Below are 14,974 nucleotides of genomic sequence, written 5' to 3' on the forward strand. Positions count from 1 at the left end.
AAACAGCCTGCCTCGCTGCCCTCTGTATGCACACAGGGGAGCACAACATGCAACCCGCTGTGTGCATGCGCACAAGTTCCTGCACGGCATGGACACTACAGTTCATGACATGCAGGAACCTTGTGAGGCTTCCCATTGCGGGCACAACCGCCTTTGAAAAATCGACCGCTGGGGGATCCTCCACACCGCCCGCCCGACTACAAAAAACTTGTAATCTGGCGGCAGCAACTGTTGGTGGTGCAGGGGCGTGGTGGTGGCGGGCCACCCACCCCGCACTGCCAAAAGTCATAATCGGACCGTGAGTGTTTTGGCTGATTTCCATATTTAACATGAAGAGAGAAAGTCATAGTTCTGTTGACATCCTTTTGGGAAACTGGTTAGTCAATTGCTAAACCTTAGGCAGAGATATTTGATTGTTTCAAACTGATTTTTGATTGTGTAACCAATGTCCATTCTTTATTTTGCTTTTAACCTCCAGAGTTACAGGATCTCGCACAAACATATTCATGCGGTTTAAAACAACAGCAAGAGATGGCCTGCTGATGTGGAGAGGTGACAGCCCTATGAGGCCAAACAGTGATTTCATTTCTCTTGGCCTCCATGATGGGGTTTTAGCATTCAGGTATGCATTAGTTTTAGCTGCAGTCTGCACATGTATGAGTTAGGTGCATTAATGGCTGTCATCACAGCACCTAACTCCTTCCTTTACTAATTTGACTTTACTAATTCGCATTTGGCAACTATTTCTTCTGATCTAGGAGTATCATTGATCTTCATTTTCTAAACATAAACCACCATTGTCTAATATTTTTCTGTATTTTCTATTGGCTATCCTCACTTCATTCAGCACACACAAATTGGCAAAAATAGGCATGTTGCCTAGCAATCAACTGTAGGCTACTACAGTTGTAATTTGTTGAAAATATCTACAGAATACCTACAGTCTGCAGCCAGGCTGGTTCCCCATTTATGTATTACATATTTAATTGACATAAATACTTTTTTTTCGTTCTGTCTGGAGACTGATTTCCAAGGCATGGAAATGAAGGTTACAGGAAATGATACAGAGTTATAGTTAGCTTTCATTATATACAGGTAATGTTACTAAATCAATGGTTTTTCCAAAATCTAGATTCTGTATTAAGGGCCAAGTGGGCAAGAGAGGGATTAAACTGGGCAGGTATTTCTGTTAAATAGATTGATTATAAATATACATAAGTTGTTCACCATTTCGCGTATTTATTTTAAGGAGGTTTAGCATGCTTATAATAAGATTGTATTAGATATTTTGGGATTTATGGAGGACTTCGGGCATAAAACTAATTAACTAAAAAAACACTGTTTCTCTGAGGATGTAGTATATTTAGTCATGCCTGTAGGAAAGTGCCCCTTTCTGAAATGATTCCCCTACATTTTGCCTGGTATCTGAAGTTTGACAGAAGTGCATTGGGTTCCAGCTACCTACATCCCCAGTGCCAGATCTCTTTCCCTAAAACTGTACGATTGTTCCCCCAATTGCAATGCCTTTAGCACCTCATGTATGTCCCTAGTAATTGGTTCTCATGGTGCCTGGAGCAGGAAAGCTAAATGTGGGTAAGAGGGTCTCTAAGGACTGCAGGATGAATTATACTACCCTAAGAGACCCATTAGCACCCAATTAGCTAACTGCCATTTCAGGCTGCTTGCCATGGTGCAGAGAAAAGTGAAGACATGGCATGGCACACCTCATGTGAGCCATGCCTGTAAACACTGCATGCAGTGTAGGTAAGTAGGCCCAACATCAGTCCTTGCAGCCCTAAGGCAGGGTGTACTATACTACATGAGTGGACATTTTTGTATCATCAGATATGGCCTTGTGATGTGTAAATTGATTCTTAGATATTGCAAGTGGACAGGGAAGGTTTATGAGTTCCCTCAGCTACCTGATGGCTTCCACTGAAACTAGAGATGTTTGCTATCAAACATTTCTTATTAATAAGCCCACACTGATTGCAGTGATGGATTTATTAATACATGCACCCAGAGGGTACCTTAGAGATGCCCCCTGAAAAACTACCTACTACCTGTGTGCTGGCTGACCGGTGCAGACCAGCCTGCCACCACAGGTGAGAACCTGAGCTCTATGAGGGCAGAAACTTTGCCTGCTCTGGCCGGAGGTGTTGTCACCTCCTCCAAGCAGGATGGATAAGTAATTGAGATTGGGCAAGATGGCTGACGCAGCAGTCCGAGTGAGCAGCGTCGTCAGTGGTCTCGCTGCCCTGAGCCTTTCTGTCTTTGCGGGCGGCTTGGCTTGGCGACTTACCGGCGAATGGCGAATGGTGATGGGGAGAGCTACGTTCTAGGAGCGCCTTCTGTTTGAGCGGGTCTTATGAAACCTGTCGGAAATCTTTCCTGCTTCTCTGTTCCGGGATGCGGCTGGATCTTTGGTGTTGGTTTCACCGGACGCTGCAACCTACGTGGCGGCGCTCAGCTCTCCCGCTTCTGAGAGCGAAATCCGAATCACGGACTGGAGCCGAGTCCCGTTCAACGGATACTGACAGCGTTAGTCCACAGCAACCTCCGATATCTGACAGCCGTTCTCGAGCACAGAGACGACGTGGGGCAATATTAAAGGAGTAATGGCACCGAAGAATCCTGCTTCTAAAACACAAAATAAACCCAAGACGAGGGCAACCACGGCAGCGCAGGAAGGTTCCCACTCTGTTCACAATGCCCAGACTACACAGAATGCACAGAATAGTGAAAACAGTGGAAAAGCTGGAAACGCTGGAAATACTGGCAATCGCATGCTGCAGGATACTTCTCAGAACCCTCCTCTTCAGAACCCACAACAGGTAAATTACAACAATGATTCTGTTCCTGTATCTGGCCACATAGCAGTTTCACTACCTCAATCTGCTCCAACTGAAAGTACCACTAATGACTATACCCGTGTACTAATGGGGGATTCTGGGACTTGTAGGCTGGGGGCTGTTCCCAAAATTCCGGACATGTTTGCACAGAAAAAAAATAATAATAAACTACAAGAACCAGGAAATACCTGTCTCAATAGCAATATGTGGAAAACCGCTCTAACTGGAAATGAGAGGTCACCGATACTTGCTGATGCAGGACGGAACAAAGGCATTGGTTCTGGTACTGGTGATGGCAAAAGTGGCTCAAAAACTGGATCAAAAGAAAACCAAACATCAAACTCTCCATCTCTTCTGATATCTGAGGGTCCAGTTAGTAGTGTGCAAACAGAATCACCACAGGATGTACCAGAGTCTACACTAGTTGTGGAAGATGCTGAGTCATTAGATTCTGCGGGTAATTTTTATTCAATGACTGACTTGTCGGTGGCATTAGAGTCCGATATCCCGGAGGCAGATGGCGGATGGAGAGATGATCTGAGCAGCAAGAGTGTGGGTTCACAGCATGAATCGCTTGATTCATTAGGACAGGAGGAGGGTGAAGATGAAGATATTGAGCAGCCTGAGGATGAGCAACATAGACTGGGAGTTACTCTCCCCAGAGACCTAAGTTTGGCTGCACCACAGAATCTGCAGGCCCAGGATACTACCCAGGATACTACGCAACCACAAGCGTCAGGTACTACACTAGATACACTCTGCCAGCTTATGATACAGCATCGGGAAGAGACAAGGGCAGAAAATTTGCGCACACAAGGTGCTATTCGACTGCTTCAGAATAATCTTAGAAAAGTCGCTAAATCCTGTAATGATACGTCCGTAAGAGTGACTGAGGCTGAGGGGAGAATATCTGTGATAGAAGACTCTATGACAAGCCAACAAACCCAAATTTCATCATTGGTAGGGTTGAGAGACGAGATAAATTGGAAACTTGTGGATTTGGAGAACAGATCACGTAGAAATAATCTTCGAAACCTGGGTATTCCGGAGGGAAATGAAGGCGATAATATAAGACAATACGTAATTGACCTTTTTTCAGAAGCCTTCCCAGAACTAATACAATGGAAATGGGATTTGGAAATCCAACGGGCACACCGATTTCCATTTAAAAAAAAATACTAGACAGGGTAGCAATTCAAAGCCCAGGGCGATCTTGATTTGTCTGAACAACTTCTTGGCTAGAGAGGCTCTTTATGACTTGGCCAGGCCTGACAGGAAAAGAAGGGGGAGGGGAGTAGAATTCTTTGTTCGGCCTGACTATTGCCATGCCACGGTAGAACAACGATGGCAGTTTCGACAATTAATTCCAGCCTTCCAAGCCAAAGGTGCACAGGCTTTCCTTTTGAATCTATATATATTTTGATCAAAAGTTAACGGGCGAATAGTAAGAGTTTAAGATGGGAAGGAGAGGGTAGTGAGACACCAGACGCTTCTCACATCATCCATACTAGGGACTTCTAGTCCTTATGCCCGAGATGGGGTGGGGTCAAGGGGAAGGGGATGAGGGGGGAGGGAGGGGGGACACCAGGGTGGGTGGTGGGTGCAAGCAAAAACAGTAAAAGAAAATTACTAAGTTATCTGACTTTTTCTCCAACAATGTTTATTATGATTTTTTTCTTTGAAGGGGGTGAACATAGAAATTGGAATTGGTATATAAATGAGCAGTGTACTAGACAGATTGGATATTTACAGGTGGTCAGAAAATAAAAATGTATAAATGATGACTATGGGTAAAATTTGAATTTGCTCTTGGAATGTTTGTGGATTAAATAACAGAAAAAAAGGGGGATTTGTAACCAGATTATACAGAGTATGAATATAGATATAATGTGTCTTCAAGAAACACATATTAGATGGAGTGATAGAAACATGTTCAAGGATCTAGGTTTGCAACTATTAGTGTGTACTAAACAAGGTACCACCACAAAAGGTGTGGCAATTCTGATGAGATATGGACGAGGCCGCTTAAAACGTTCAAAGGTCGATCAGTATGGAAGATGGGCAATAGTCAAGCTTGAGATAAATGCTCAATTATGGACAATCTGCTCAGTATATGCTCCAAATACAGACGACCCCGAGATAATAGATTATCTTAGCTTAGAATTGGCGGACTGGCCATCTTCGCTTATATTTGGTGGAGACTTGAACATGCATCTTCCAGGGGGGCTTGACATATCTAGCGATAGTTTATACCCTGGTATTAAAAAAAAGACATATAATGCTGTTAATGGGCTAGTAACTGAATATGGTTTAAAAGACGTGGGATTCATAAAAAACCCTTCTTCACCTGGATCCACTTTTTTTTCTAATCCCCATCAGAAATTTGTACGCATAGATTTTTTTTTTTTTTAAATAGTGGGCTAGTAAACAACACATTATTTAAAATATTTCCCAGAATAATTTCTGATCACAACCCAATAGTAATAGAAGTGCCGACAATGACTGGTACTTCTGTAGCTACAAGACCCTGGTCATTTGATCGGAAATTACTGGCAGATCCATCTTATCTAGAAACAATGAGCAGATGGATTAAAGATTTTTTTCATTTTAATAGAAACAGTACTTCTATACAGATAATTTGGGACACTTTTAAAGTGGGGGTCTGGGCGAAACACTCTCCTACTCAATTAAAAAACAAAAAATATTCAAAGAGAAAACAGAACAGAACTTTAACCTAGTACGAGAATGGGAGGAAAAACTTGCTAGAGCTATCTCTAGGCATCAAGAAACTGAACAAATTAAAACCACATTAGATATTCACAAGGCCAGGGTTTATGAAATATTTGCAGCCAAACTAGCGGAACAACTTGCAACCTTTCGTTCTCAGATTTATGAAATGGGAGAAAATTCTGGAAAGATACTTGCAAAAAGAACCAGGGAGAAAGAAATATCAAACTCTATTAACGCGATACAAGATGAGATAAGTCAGGTCCATGAGGATCCAATTCAAATTATTGAGGTATTCCGACAATTCTATTCTCAACTGTATAAAATTGATAATATGACATATTCTCATGACATGTTGTTAAATTTTACAGGAGAAAATAACATTACAAAATTAAATTAATTACAATCAAAAAGATATTACATGGGACGAAATTGAATCAGCTTTACTCTCGTTGGCTACGGGAAAAGCTATGGGTCCCGATGGTATCCCTCTTGAATTTTTTAGGATATTTAGAAATGTTATGAAAGAAGACCTACTGCTTACATTCCAAGAAGCTCAGAGAGGGTCTCCACCTGTATCTTGGAGTCAATCCACATTGATGGCTTTCCTTAAAAAGGATAAGCCTCCCCTTAACCCAGCGTCCTTCAGACCGATCTCTTTATTGAACGCTGATAGCAAGGTCTTCTACAAAATATTAGCTACCCGCATGTCAACAGTGATATCTTCCATCGTTTCACGTTGGCAACACAGGTTTATCCCTAATAGAGACACTGCGGACCATGTCAGAAGAATAATAGCTATGATGGACTGGGCCCAAACTACTAATACACCCATTGGAATCACCCTGTTGGATGCCGAGAAGGCATTCGACAGGGTGGCATGGCCTTATTTATGGGATGTACTGGCTCTGAAGGGCTTCAGACCAAAAATGATTAAAGCTTTGAAAACGTTATATTTAATACCATCGTCACAAATTAAAATTGGGTCTCGTAATTCTGACCCCTTTTCTATCTTTCGTGGGACCCGACAAGGATGCCCATCATCTCCACTGCTATTCTCAATATATATCGATATATATCTTAATAAACTTAATCAAGAGGAAGACATAAAACCTGCGGAGGTGGCTGGGACTACTTACAGAGCATTGGCATATGCCGATGATGTGGTAGTGACTACCACAGATATTGTAGCAACAATTCCAAAAATTGAAGAGTTAGCGGAAGAGTTCGGCATTTTTTCAGGCTATAAATTAAACTCCTAAAAAACCCAAATTTTATATATAGGCCAATCTCCACCTACACATCTCAATATAGTATCCAATGCAACATATTTAGGAATTAACATTACAACCCCAATATCTGATATACCTAAGCTTAATTTTATCCCTATTCTTAAAAAAGCAAATTCTACTTTGGAACGGATAAACCATTTACACCTGTCATTACATGGCAGAAATAATGTATTAAAAATGTTAATAGTTCCGCGATTCCTATATCTTTTTCGAACTATACCTCTTGAATTCCCAATAGAATTTTTTAAACAATTAGAGAGAATGGCGGGCAGATTCCTATGGGGATATAAACGTCATCGCAGAGCTTACAATAAGCTCACTTTACCTAAGGACAGAGGAGGATGGAGCACACCACATTTTTTATTTTACTATCTAGCATCAATACTGCAGTTCATTAATCCTTTAATTATTGGCATTAAAGCCCCAATTCATGAAGCACGCTTCCCTTCCATTTATGAATTTTCTTTAGGGGCAGAAGCTCGTGGCTGCTTTCTAAAAAATATTGAACCCAGTTATTTCAAGAAAATTAAATTTAAGACTGTAACAGCAGCTTACCGGGCATGGAAGATTATTAAGCGACATATAGGGATACCGAAGATTTTGAGATACACCCCCTTGTCATCTAATCATATATTGCCTGATATTTTTAGAGATCAGATTATGCTAAAATGGAGTAAACAAGGAATTAACTGTATAAATGATTTATGGCAGAATGATGAGATGATATCCTTTTTGACTCTTCAGGCTAAGTTTAATATCTCGACTCTGGATTATTTTAAATACTTTCAACTACACAGCTATTTTAATACTTTATCTCCAGAACAACGTTTAGGGCTTCAGAAAATACCTCTGATTGAATCTCTATACATCAAAAGAAAGATAGGCTTACTGTACAACTTATTGATTTCATCATATTCAGATGACATAACATTAATTCAAGAACGTTGGGCAGGAAAACTTGGGGTGACAAATGTAATGATAGAAGATTCCATTACGTTGGCTAATTCTATTTTACTAACGGGCAGATCCCGTACTCAGCATTATATGGTTCTCTATGATTTATATCATACCCCTGAAAAAAATCTCTAAATGGGGAGCTTCTGTAGGTACAGCATGTAAGAGATGTTCTTTAGAAGCAGCAGATGCGATTCACATGTTCTTTTCCTGTCCAATGCTCTCATCAGTACTTAATCAGATTCAGATCTTTATGTCTTTAATTCTTGGATGTAATATTACTCTCACAGCAGAGATTGTTTTGCTAGGCACCTCATCTATCAACATTCCTGAAGATAAAAAAAAACTTGTATTCATATGTATTTCTATATATCGTGCTTGTGTTACTCAGGAATGGATAAGTCCTGATCCGTTACAATTTCATACTTGGAGGCCCCGGCTTTTAGCAAAATACAACATAGAACAGGCAATCTATGCTGTGAAAGGACGTGCTAAAAGACTAATGGGGGAGAAAATTTGGGATCCAATTTATCAATGGATACAGGAAGAACTGGGAAGTTAGCAATCTCTATATATTAATTGCAATGTATTTCTTTATCTTATTTTGCTATTCTTTTTTTTTTTTTTCTTGTTGTTTCTTTTGTTATGTTTCTGTATTTCTTCCCAATGTGAATTATGTATCTGATTTTGCTTGCAATAAAATCAAAAATAAAAAAAGAAAAAAAATAAAAAGGATGGATAAGTAATTAGCATATCAAGGCAGTAGGCTTCCAAGGCCTCTGCTACCTTTTGAACCTGATCAAAGGCTTCCTCAGACTGGGGAAATTCCACCCTGCCCCAGGCCCATTTGGCACCAGGACAGGCAGGAAAATTACTTGGTCAGGCGTCGTGTTCCCCTCTCAGGCTAATACCACCCCTAAGGTGGGCTACCTGAAGTGAACACGACTTGTAGAATTACACAATTTTTGCAGAATTAGGCTCTCTGGGTTAAGGTTATGCCCACTTCTCACAGAAAATTGTCATATAGAGGGTATAGACACCTTGAAGGTAAGTAGCCCATTGGCTACTACCTGTCTCTCCCCGCAACACTCCTTAATTGAGCATTTGGGTGGCACCCCTGAAACCAGGAACTTAGATTTGATGGAACAAGAAGAGAGGACAAAGAAGAGCAGTGAGAAAAGCGAGAACTGAAAACTGCTGTGGACATTTCGTGCCAAACCGTGCCTGCTTGCACCAAGTCTTGACAATCATACCCAGTGACTAGACCTGCAGCTGACCAGCTTCCAAGATCCATGGGAGACTGTCAACATTCACAAATTGCAAAGTAATGTCTCTTGGGGTAGAGGAGCTACTCCTCTGCAGTCCACAGGCATGAAACACAAGTCCAGTCTACTGAGTTGCCGCTCCCCGGCCAACCCAACACAGCAGCTCCCCAGAAAGAGGACACTGTGTTCCCGAAGGTCAATCTGTCCCCCATCAAGTGAGAGGACACAAGGACCAACTGAAGCCGCACAGGACCAATACCTGTGGTGCCAGAGCCCTTGCAGCAAACAGCCCCCATAAGAGTCCAATCCGGACTCCCCCTGCACTGAGACTGAGCAGCCATTGAGAGACATCAGAACAACAGAGACCCACTTCCAGAGTGTCCCAGCTGTCCTGATTTTGCACCCTCATACAGTGGATACTGACAACCACAAGGCACTAGGATGCACAGAGCTGATCTTTTCACTCTGTACCCAAGCGCCCCAGCCCAGGTACCAACAAACCGGCTGTGTCCTCTACTTCCTAGTACCCTTGCGACCTGAGTCCATCATTGGGAGCTCCTTGACTTGTCCCAACATCTCCTTCTGCAACCTGTTTCTAAGTGGCCCACCTTCTTTCCACCGGAGTAGTGCACACAGCTACCAAACCGAACAGCACCTCTGCACCCAGGCGCCCCAGGGCAGGTAACAAGTACAGGTAACTGAGGGCGGTACTTTGGACCTTGGTCCCCTACGAGCATACGTCCCGAAGGAGACCCCCAGAAACTGATCACAAATATCTGTATGCAACATATGCTGTTTCTTCCATAGGGAAGTATTGCTGTGTAAAGACGCATAGAATTGAACAATTTACTTACCTGAAAAAATGCATAACTGCAAAAGCACTAGCTTGATAACGAAGTTCTTGGTATCAAAACATATAAAAATACAATTTATTTTTCTAAATTGGTCTCGGATTTATTCTTGAGTGTCTATCTCATTTATCGGCTTATGATTACAACAAATGCTTAGCACTACCCTCTGATAAGCCTAACTGCTAGCCCCCACAACACCGCAAAAGATAGCATTTGGATTATCATTATTGCCGCTGTAAACCAATTGGGGTTTGCCTGAACTCTTTCCACAGTGTACCTCGTTTTTGTCCACTATATAAAAACCTGGCTTCCTAGAATGCCCCTATATTATTTGGCTAAGAGAGATCTGGTTCAGGCTTAGAAACATTTTAAATGAGTTTTGATAGGAAGCCTACATTTTCTTGAGATACATTGAAGTACAATCCAACCCTGGGAATTGTTTGTTTCCGGATATGTTTAGACCACACTACTTTTATTTAAATTCACCTTTACAAAAGGGTTTTTTACTCTAAAATAATGTCTGCAAGACCATGCCTTTCATTACTTTTCTGTTTCGATGATATCTCTCATTTGGGGTAATTGTAATATCCAGCTGCATAACAAAATATCGCCCTGGAGATCCGGGATAAATGAGGGAATATTAATAGCTAATCAAATGTCAATCTTTAAATTTGGGCCATTTTGTCATCTTGGACAGGAGTTGTATATGCAGAAAATGTAATCTGGTAGATATAGATTGAGTTGTAATGTGCATAGAGAGCTATTAGATGAGTCTCCTTCATGCCTCCTCCGCCTCCATTGTTTCTTAGAGGAGGTAATTGCATTATTACAGTTTTTGTAAATTATGTTAAACATCATTGCTTAGTCCTCAAAATCTCAAGCTGTGCAGTGTAGGGAATGGATATTCAGCTTGTTACCCCTGCCTGGGAATCTATCTTGCGTTGTACTATACCATAAACCCTGCATACTAATTTGCTCTTAGTAGTTGGTTCACACTCTCAAATGAGTGAAGGCAATTTATAAAGCATACACCCACTCCAAAGGCCTGCCCAGTGCTAGTCAGCGAAGATCAGAAAAGCCACTCACAGTGAGTTCAACTAAAAAAAATTTGTTTTAGGACCTTCTTAAAGAGGCCCTCACATGGATAGCACGCAAAGTGAGCGGAAGTGCATTCCAAGCCTTGCCAGCCAGCACTGAGAGTGCCCTCCTGATCTTGCCATGCGAAATTTTGGAATCCTCACTAATAAAGCTGTTGTCAACTGAAGATATTTAAACAAAATCCTTTTCTTAATGGGAAGCCAGTGAAGTTACTGCAGATAGGAGGAAACGTATACACTTCTCGAAATGCCGAAAATAATCCAGGGCACAGCATTTATGACTGTCTGACATTTACTAGTCTTATAATCGGACACACCGATATAAAGGCAGTTGGAGAAGTCCAGCTGGGGTGTAATCAAAGCATGGACTACTATACCCCAGGTCTCAACTGCTAACAAGTCCAGGAAATTCTCAATGGAGCGTAGCAGACTAAAACAGGTCCCGGCTGCAAAACCGATTTGGATTATTCTTCCCTTAAAGGCAAGTTTCTCATACTTTAACATTAGCATGCACAGAACTTTATATTTAGTGTATTAATTGTTGTTTCTCAGCCCATTCTTCTCAGCCATTCTTTTTCCCAACTTACTTTTTACAGGTGGCAGGCCAGCCAAAAGTGTTTAACACTTTCTGATTGATTATAACATTATTGCAAGCTCAACCTGGGCCAGAAACCATGTTACCCAATGTTTGGGTGAGTGGTAGTACATTCTGAACTAATTTCCTAAGAAATCATCAGCACATAAGGCTTTTGGCTCTTGTGCACAATGCAGTTGCCTTTCAACCCAAGAAGTTGTGGTCTTTTGAGCTGTTGCCCTGAATTTGCTTTTATTTGTGCAAGCTGTGTTGTCTTTAGTGTAGTCAAAGCAACAATTTTGCTCTATTCAAAAGAAAATATTTAGCTCAGTAGATTTCCCATAGTCAAACGTCAGAGATTCTGTTTTAGCATGATATAATGCCTAAGGAAAGAAGTTCAGCTCAAGCTTTATCCACCAGATAGTTTGTGAGGCTGCCTTCTATGAGCAAAGTGTGCATAGCTATGCTGCACTCTCTTGAGTTGACCTATATGCGTAATCTTCTTTACGTGCGATAAAGGGAAAACGTTTGGGGAGCATCCTAGGTGTTTTCTCATTACTCTTTCACTAACTCGTAGCTTGGAAGCATCGGAATACATCCTCTCCTTGTGGCCGCATAATGCATGAGCTGTACTTTGCTGGCAATTGTTTATTGATCTGAGGAGAAATGGTACTGTTTTGCTTCCTTACAAACCACATTTCCAGCTGACTGTTGACTACCCCATTCTAATGAAAGTGTTATCCACATGTATGATTAAATAAAGATATTCCATTACTACAAGACATGGTTCTTCAGTTTTAATTTGGTTGTAGACAGAGGTCATTGGTATTGGCTAAGAACTATCATTTTTGATTTACTGATGTTTATTAGTAGGTAAATTGCTCTACAATAGGTTTTCATCACTGCAGCTGGGCTTGCAATGGGTTTGGATCATGTGCAAAACCCAATAAGGCCCTGATTACGATCTTATAGATTATCCAATTTGCCGTATTACCAAGTTCCATAGGATATAATAGAATGGTAATTTGGTGAATGGGATATCAATCACATTGTAGGAACTCTGTCTGCCAAGATCGTAATCAGGCCCTAAGTCATAAGATAATTTGAATCCCGGGAATGTCTTTGGAGGCACTAAACCTCCTAACAAAGGGCATTTATGTGTAGGGAGAAGAGTGAGGGAGATCCATTCAGCCTTGTATAACATACCTTATTGTATGGAATGTGTAAACCTTCCTTTCAAGAATATCCACACCTGAGTTGATTACTCAGTGCACAGGGCTGGGATGATATTTTGAAATGGTTGCTGAACGCTGATGAAAAATCAAAATAAATAGCACCCAGTTTGATCTTTTACACTACTGCATGCTTTTGGAAAATGTGTGTGTTAAGAAAAAGATGTTATCTAATATAGAGAGCTCTTTTAGGAAGCCCCGTGGTATTGGAAAATAAAATTTTATTGCTCAATCCACACTATCAGATTGTGCACGTTTGGACACACTTTACAGTACCCCTCTGCAAGTACTGTCTTGTTACAAAAACATATCACATCGATGAAAAGACATATTCCTTACACTCTTCCATTGCATCTTTCTCTTTTAATTTCACTCAGATTCTTGTTCTTTGTGCCCCTGACAGCCATGATCCAGCCCACACAGGATCATCTAGTTCCAATTGCATGCAGTGTCAGGGACATTAACTCCTTATTTTTCACCTGCTGTGAACCTAAGAGAGAACTCCTTACTGGTGCTAATCAAAGACGATGGGTAATAATTCCCTTGAGCTAGGTCATGGTGTTTACATCTGTTTCCTTATGTATTTGTTTTTATTTGAGGAGTTATATATAGCTCGAACAAAACCCGAAGGTGTCAGAGCGCTTTATAGAGTAAGCACAGCCGGATAACATGAGGAACATAACGAGTACATAAGAATACATAGTAAAAATAAAAGAGAAAATGATATACAATAAGATATGTAAGTAAGTTAGCCATAAATACTCGGGGTTAGATAATCGTAAATAAAAATACAAGTAACCGAAGATAAAAAATGTAAACAACACAATATCCAGTAGAATATATGAACTCTAGGTTCGGAGGTAGAAGAGGGAGGGAGTTTCGGGGTGAGGAGAGTTGGGGCTTGGAGCCTAAACTCCATGCCTTCTCAATATATGGCTACTTTGAACATACTTCAGGCATTAGTCCTCATCAATAAAGAATACCGTAAGAAAAAATGTTCTATGTGCCCAAACTAAGGTGGATGACATTTTGGACACAGAACTTGGGAACTGAGATTTCCCAGAGATATCCCATTCAATTTCAAGTCAGTTTTAAAGTCCTGAGAGAGTGCAAATATGGATTGGGTTGTGGCAGGAATGTTTGAACCTTTAGTATATCAAGGAGCTCATCATGGATATCCTTACTTTCCAATCGTTGCCCCAGTCTGTTTGTTTTTCTTCATGCCTGAAGGACATTTTCTTCTATGAACTCACATTTGCGGTTTCCAGTGGTCCTCCATCTAGTCTTCCATGTTCCTTCACCAACACCAGCATGTATCTGAGAATTCTACCCCATACTGAAAAGTGGATTTGGACATTCCTACTAAGTTGAATGAACGCAAATTCTGAATGTGCACTTCGATTTCAACAGCTCTTGACTCATGGTTTCCACTATCTATGAACTATATTGGGTTGTGACAATAACAATCTTTTCTCTCAAAGAACTCTTGAACACATTTGTGTCAGAACAAGAATTACTGATCGTATGTTGTTGCATAATTTAATTGCTGCATGAGTATCAGCAATAGACTTTTACTCAGATGTAGATGTTTTTAGGTTTGATACGTAATGGCGTTTGCCCCATGCATTTCAAACACATCGTATTCTGTTCATGCAGTAAGGGGCTTTGCTTTATTCTCTTTAAGCCATTGAAATCTTTGGCTCATTAAAATGTTGGAAAAACTTGAAACTCGTCAGACCACAGTAGTATTTCATCCTTACCTTCATTCTATTAGCTATTTCCATCGAAATGCATTAGGGAATGTTTTACAGCTAAAAAGTACACATTATCACCACACCTTTAACGCTTTATCTTAGCCATACATTGTGTATAAAAAGTATTCCTTTTTTGTAATTGTTTTGTGTTGAAAGTGCAATTTTTAGTTAATTCTGTCTACTCTTAAGTGTGAGCGTCAAACCTTTTGGCTTTACAATTCTTGTTATGATTTTGAACCAGTCCATTAATTTCCTTACTAGCTAGAATGTTCATTGGTTGATAATCTATTGAATGCCCATGATACCTTTCTAGATAAAAATTTAAAAATTCCACTCAAGAGATTTATCCAAAGAGTAGTACCTTGAAACTGGGTTG

General features: G+C 40.7%; 1 protein-coding gene across 2 annotated transcripts in view; it reads left to right on the forward strand.

The window, feature by feature from the left end:
- The window catches only part of EGFLAM (EGF like, fibronectin type III and laminin G domains), a 639,867-nt gene that overhangs the window by 610,975 nt on the left and 13,918 nt on the right, over positions 1–14,974 (forward strand). For both annotated transcript variants that reach the window (XM_086960551.1, XM_086960552.1), the window contains one exon: positions 479–622. In XM_086960551.1, the coding sequence (XP_086816677.1) occupies positions 479–622 (144 nt within the window). The remainder of the gene's footprint in view (positions 1–478; positions 623–14,974) is intronic.

This window comes from Lissotriton vulgaris, chromosome 3_1 (genome assembly GCF_964263255.1).
Source record: "Lissotriton vulgaris chromosome 3_1, aLisVul1.2, whole genome shotgun sequence".
Taxonomy (NCBI): Eukaryota; Metazoa; Chordata; class Amphibia; order Caudata; family Salamandridae; genus Lissotriton; species Lissotriton vulgaris.